The sequence below is a fragment of the Rutidosis leptorrhynchoides genome, chromosome 3, assembly GCF_046630445.1.
Source record: "Rutidosis leptorrhynchoides isolate AG116_Rl617_1_P2 chromosome 3, CSIRO_AGI_Rlap_v1, whole genome shotgun sequence".
In the NCBI taxonomy this organism is placed as follows: domain Eukaryota; kingdom Viridiplantae; phylum Streptophyta; class Magnoliopsida; order Asterales; family Asteraceae; genus Rutidosis; species Rutidosis leptorrhynchoides.
The window spans coordinates 541,850,060-541,856,254 of NC_092335.1; the positions used below are offsets into that span (position 1 = coordinate 541,850,060).

Genomic DNA, 6,195 nt, shown 5'->3' on the forward strand with positions numbered 1-6,195 from the left:
TGCTTTTAATGATTTTGACCCAAAGAGCACCATTTTCGTTTCGAAATCTCCACCACCATTTACCAATAAGAGCCCAATTTTTAGCTTTTAAGGACCCAATATTCAACCCCCCCTTATTGTAAGGAAGCAAGATTGAATCCCATTTAACCCAAGACATTTTAGATTCTTCCCCAACCCCGCCCCAAAAAACATACGTCTCAAACCTTCGAGCAAGGATAAGGCACACGCCGGAGCACGAAATAAGGAGAAATAGTACAACGGTAAGCTAGATAAGACCGATTTAACTAAGGTTAATCTACCACCAAATGATAACGAACACGATTTCCAATACGAGAATCTTTTATGGAACTTCTTAATCACAGTATCCCATTCACTCGTCTTTGTCATTCGAGAACCCACCGGTAACCCCAACTATGTGATAGCAAGCTCTCCCATTTTACAACCGATCCGGTAAGAGACCCTTTCAGTAGATTCCTTCGAAACTCCCAACCCATAAAGACAACTTTTCGACATATTTATTTTTAAACCCGAAGCGTCCTCGAAGCATTTCAATAATTTCACCACGTTAGAGATGTTGCTTTTACTCGATTCACCCATAAATTTCGTGTCATCCGCATATTAAAGATGCGAGATGACAACCTCCTCTTTTCCAATCGACACTCCTTTGATAATACCTCTTTGTACCGCCAAGTTAGTGAACACATTGAGACCTTCTACCGCTAATATAAACAAGAAGGGGGAGAGAGGATCCCCTTGTCTAATTCCTTTTTGGGGGAAAAATTCCTGGGTGGGGGAGCCATTAACCAGAATAGAAACAGAAGTTGACGAGAGACAAGCTTTAATCCACTTAATCCACCTAGCACCAAATCCCATTTTATCCAGAATATCTAACAAAAACATCCAATTAACACTATCAAAAGCCTTAGAAAAATCAACCTTAAAGAAAAAGCTTTTCTTTTTTCGCAGCTTTAAATCAGTGACGGCTTCGTTTAAAATGAGGACAGCGACCATTTATGTAGGCGCTTTGTTCAACACCGATAAGTTTTGTGACGACCCGAAAATTTTCGACCAAATTTAAACTTTATCTTTATATTATTCTGACACGATAAGCAAAGTTTGTTAAGTTGAATCTCAAGGATTTTAAACTGTGTTCATACATTCATTTAACCTTGCCCAAATTCCAATGATTCACGAACCATTATATGAACGAGTATGATTATATATGTATATGTGTATATATTATAACTTGAAAACATTAACAAAATATTAGACGTATAATACTTTACATAAACGTATTTGTTTCAAAATATATTCAAATAGTTATCGATGGAATTAGAAGATGATAACAAATGATTGATTTATCAGATACATTGAATTATGATTACGAGTCTCTGTTAGGAGGTCCACTTTGATTTGGAAAACATTTCCTTTTAACGATATTCGGAATAAATGATAAAGTGATCTTCGAGTAAGGACAAAGTGTCAAGTAGCGAGAGCTAGTCGGATTAGTGGAGACTCCTGTTTGATTTTCAATACATGCCTTACAATAATTTTCTCGTGACTATTGATAGGTTAATTACTAGGCTTTAATGATATTTTATCATGAAGAGTAAATAATTGAATTAATGTTCGTCGGCAAGATAACCCATTTGTCATGTTAAGATGATTTCATACGTACATTTATCCATTTGACCTAATCCTACAATTCATGAATAAACTGTAAGTTAATAACTTGAAACCTGTTATGATTTATATATTATTTTACTCTCTTAAGTAAAAACGTTTTTCGACATAATAGAACTAGTTTATTAATGTATATGTTTAAATAACGTAAGTTGGAATATTAGTTTTTAGATATATGAATAACTTGCAACGTACATTAAAACGTGTTCATTAAATATATATGTTTTTAAATTAGTTTAGTACACGATAGTAACATTCGCTTAGTAATGCGATTGATATTTAAAAAGTTTATACATAAATGAATTGTATTTATTTAAGTTTTTAAATGAAAACGTTACGAGTTATAATATTTTTTCTAAACGATTTTAAAACGAACTTTGAAAAATAATTGGTTTTGAAAGACTAAATATTATATCATTAGATAAATATTTCAAACATATATATTATGTACAAATTTACAATTCTAAATAAAATATATATATATTTTAATTTAGTCATAAAACGTCATGATTTAAAATAATATATTTTGACGAACAACGAGCCACTGATTTATAGAAGCAAATGACCACAACACTCAATTATATAAGTTACATTTTTTATAAGGTAATTTATTGAGGAGAAAGTCAAATTATTAATAAGGGTACATGTCGCGTAACGTAAAAGGCTAGTTTTCTAAGCGTACGAAAATGCGTTCGAAAAACCGGAACAGGTACTTAAGTCGAGCGTCAATGTACAATTCATCAGTGCTAAAATTACAAATCAACTGTACACGAGAATATAATATAATATTTAATTAATTCTAAAGATTAAATATAATATATATATATATATATATATATATATATATATATATATATATATATATATATATATATATATATATTAAATAATACATATGTAATAGAATATGAGATTGAGTGTCGGCAGAAATATATCGTGCGAATGAGTTGTCACCAGAGTGCTCATGCGATCGCATGAGAGTCACTCTCATAACCCATGCGATCACATGAGGAGAGATGTCAGGAATTATGTATAAGGCTCGACTCTTCTGGTACCGAATTCATTCCATCTTGCAATCTTTCAATCTCTCAAACTCTCGTATGTATATAATAATAATAATAATAATATTATTATTATTATTATTATTATTATTATTATTATTAATTATATTATTATTATTATTATTATTATTTATACATAAAATATTAAGACGAGGTCATGAGCAAATTATTTCAAGACGGGTTTTTTGAGTAGGATAGGGCTAAGGAAATTATGGGTTATAGCTATGGAGGTGATGGGTATGGATCATGGCTATGCTCGTGAGGTCAACCTAGTGTTTATCGTCTCCGTTATGTGTACGTACCTTTCCTGCAATATTGAATCTCAATATTGATACGTGAGTACTCATAATTTAACTTTTACATACTAATAGTGTATCCCTGACTAGTGCTCGAGTATATAGGATTATGCATGTTTGTACTTTTGATATTGCCTTTAGTTAGGTTATGTTGAATCCTAAATTAGTTATATATGCGGTTGAGATAAGGTATAAGATATGCATGTCGTTGGAAAGCTAGCGAAAAATTAAGAACTTTTCATTTAGATATCGAATGGTTTCGATGAACGGATTTGAAGTTATAGTCAATTGAAATTTGGTATTATTATTAAAAATGATTATTATTATCGTCGTTATTATCGTCGTTATAGTTTTTATCTAATTATTATTATTATTATTATTATTATTATTATTATTATTATTATTATTATTATTATTATTAATATTAATATTATCATTATCATTATCAATAAAAAGTATTATCATTAAAAATTGTTATTATTACTATCATTATTATCGTTAAAGTTATAATTAGTATTATCATTATCATAAAATTTATTATCATTAGTATTATTATAATTAAAAATTAATATTAGTAACACCTAATTATTATGATTACTATTATTATCATTAACACGAAGGTGATATAAAAGACGATTAAAAGCTATTAAACAAAACGATTATGAAATAATGAGTATGAGTATCATGATGAAATTTAAATTATTGTAAGATTTTGATTTAGATAAAATTATCGTTTTTCATCATTTTTATCACTATTATTATTAAAAGTATTATTAATATTAAAACTGTCATTTTTACAAAATTATTATTTTAATAGGAATATCATTGTTAATATAAAATTTCATTATTTTTATTAATATGAATTACCATTTTATCATAATATCATTTTAGCAAATATAAATATTTTTATTATTATTAATAGAATAATAATTATTATTATTACAAAATAATATAACTTTTACTTACTATTATTATTATCGATATTATTTTATCAAATAAATATGTAATACAAAGATGTTTTACTACGTGTAACATAATTACATTAATACTACCTATCATATTATTTTTATGATGTTAAATGAACTTTATAAATTTATTACTTAAGATATATAAAAGTATATTTTATATAAAATTTTATTTATTAATAAATGAATTATATTATTTACTCTAATAGATCTTTTAAAAATATTTAAAAAAAATATAAAACGACGATATTTAAACTATATATTAATCATGTATAGATTTTGGAAATCATTTTGAGTCAAATTGACTTTTGTTGACCTTTGCATATTAGTCTCGAGCATTAGGATTGTGATACACTATAACTTGACCTAATTTGTTAGACAAATATTGACCAACACATAAATATATATAATTAATTTAGGTTCGTGAATCCGAGGCCAACCTTGCACTTGTTCAATGACGTTATATGTATTTTTACTACGAAATACAGTATGGTGAGTTTCATTTGCCTTTTTACCCTTTATATTTTTGGGCTAAGAATACATGCGAATTTTTTATAAATGGTTTACGAAATAGACACAAGTAATCGAAACTACATTATATGGTTGAATGATCGAAGCCGAATATGCCCCTTTTGCTTGGTAGCCTAAGAATTAGTAAACCGATCTACTAATTGACGGGAATCCTAAAGATAGATCTATTGGGCCTAACAAACCCCTTCCAAAGTACCGGATGCTTTAGTACTTCGAGTTTTTATATCATGTCCGATGGATGTCCCGGAATGATGGGGATATTCTTATATGCATCTTGTTAATGTCGGTTACCAGGTGTTCAATCCATATGAATAATTTTTGTCTCAATGCATGGGACGTATATTTATGAGAAATGAAAATGAAATTCTTGTGGTCTATTAAAATGATGGAAATGAATGATTATGATAAACTAATGAACTCACCAATTTTTTAGTTGACACTTTAAAGCATGTTTATTCTCAGGTATTAAAGAAATCTTCTGCTGTACATTAGCTCATTTTAAAGATATTACTTGTAATCATTCATGGCATATTTCAAAAGACGTTGCATTCAAGTCATTGAGTTCAGTAAAGATTATGAATAAGTAAATGACATATTAGATCATTTATGGATGGATATTACGAAATGGTATGCATGCCTGTCAACTTTCGATGTAAATGAAAGTTTGTCTTTTAAAACGAATGCAATGTTTGTAAAATGTATCATATAGAGGTCAAATACCTCGCGATGTAATCATATGTTATTGTATTCGTTCTTATGGATTAGGACGGGTCTTTACATGTGGTATCAGAACGGTGGTCTTAGCGAACCAGGTCTGCATTAGTGTGTCTAACTGATAAGTTGTTAGGATGTATTAGTGAGTCTGGACTTCGACCGTGTCTGCATGTCAAAATTTTTGCTTATCATTTCATGTCGAAAATTACCTGCTTATCATTCTTAGTCTAGACACGTCTTGCTGCATTGATTGCATGAATAGTGTATAGACAAAATTCATATCTTAGCGTATCTGCTAAATCATATCTTATTGTATCTGTTACCGTAAACTTTGCCTGACATATCCCGTAAATTCCTCCGTAATCTACGAAATCTTTGCTCTATATATATAGATATTCTATGTAATTAGAATACCACACGATAGCCAGAAAATCATTTCATATCGAAAAATTCTTTATTCAATCGTACGAAATGGAATTCGTCATTAGTTCAAGTTCCTCGGATTCTGAAATGGAATCCCACTCAAGCTCCGAAAGCAGTGTGACCGGAATGGACCAACCAATTAGCCATCATCTATTCTGGATGAATTGGGGATGGGTTCGTAGCCTCCTTAATCATTGGAGATAAGAAGAAGGCGATCCTTTCCATCCACCACATTGCCCTCTTGGCGAAGAACCTGAAGCACTTACCGGCAAACTTATCCGAAACACCATTTTCTCTCTCATTTCCAGAGTATCTTGTCACGATTATATACTACATCAAATTCTAGATTCTATTTATCCGCTCGTCCGAACCGACAATCACCCCGGTGTAATAGAAGAAGTCAACGAGCTTCGCGCTCGGGTAATGGCTTTGGAGAACATGGTACAAAGGTTACAAACACCAGCATCAGCAGCATAACCAGTACCACCATCATCAACGCCAATAGTACCATTACCAAACCCA

At 30.1% G+C, this 6,195-nt stretch overlaps 1 protein-coding gene across 1 annotated transcript; it reads right to left on the reverse strand.

Moving 5' to 3' along the window:
• Window positions 1-618: 618 nt before the first annotated feature.
• LOC139901993 (secreted RxLR effector protein 78-like) lies at window positions 619-1,011 on the reverse strand. The gene has a single exon (XM_071884651.1). It carries the CDS (start codon window positions 1,009-1,011, stop codon window positions 619-621), a length of 393 nt encoding a protein of 130 aa, XP_071740752.1.
• Between the last annotated feature and the right edge of the window lie 5,184 nt (window positions 1,012-6,195).

Bases quoted from the DNA above. Each gene is read 5' to 3' on its own strand.
- LOC139901993 (XM_071884651.1), bottom strand. From the start codon at position 1,011: ATGGTCGCTGTCCTCATTTTAAACGAAGCCGTCACTGATTTAAAGCTG.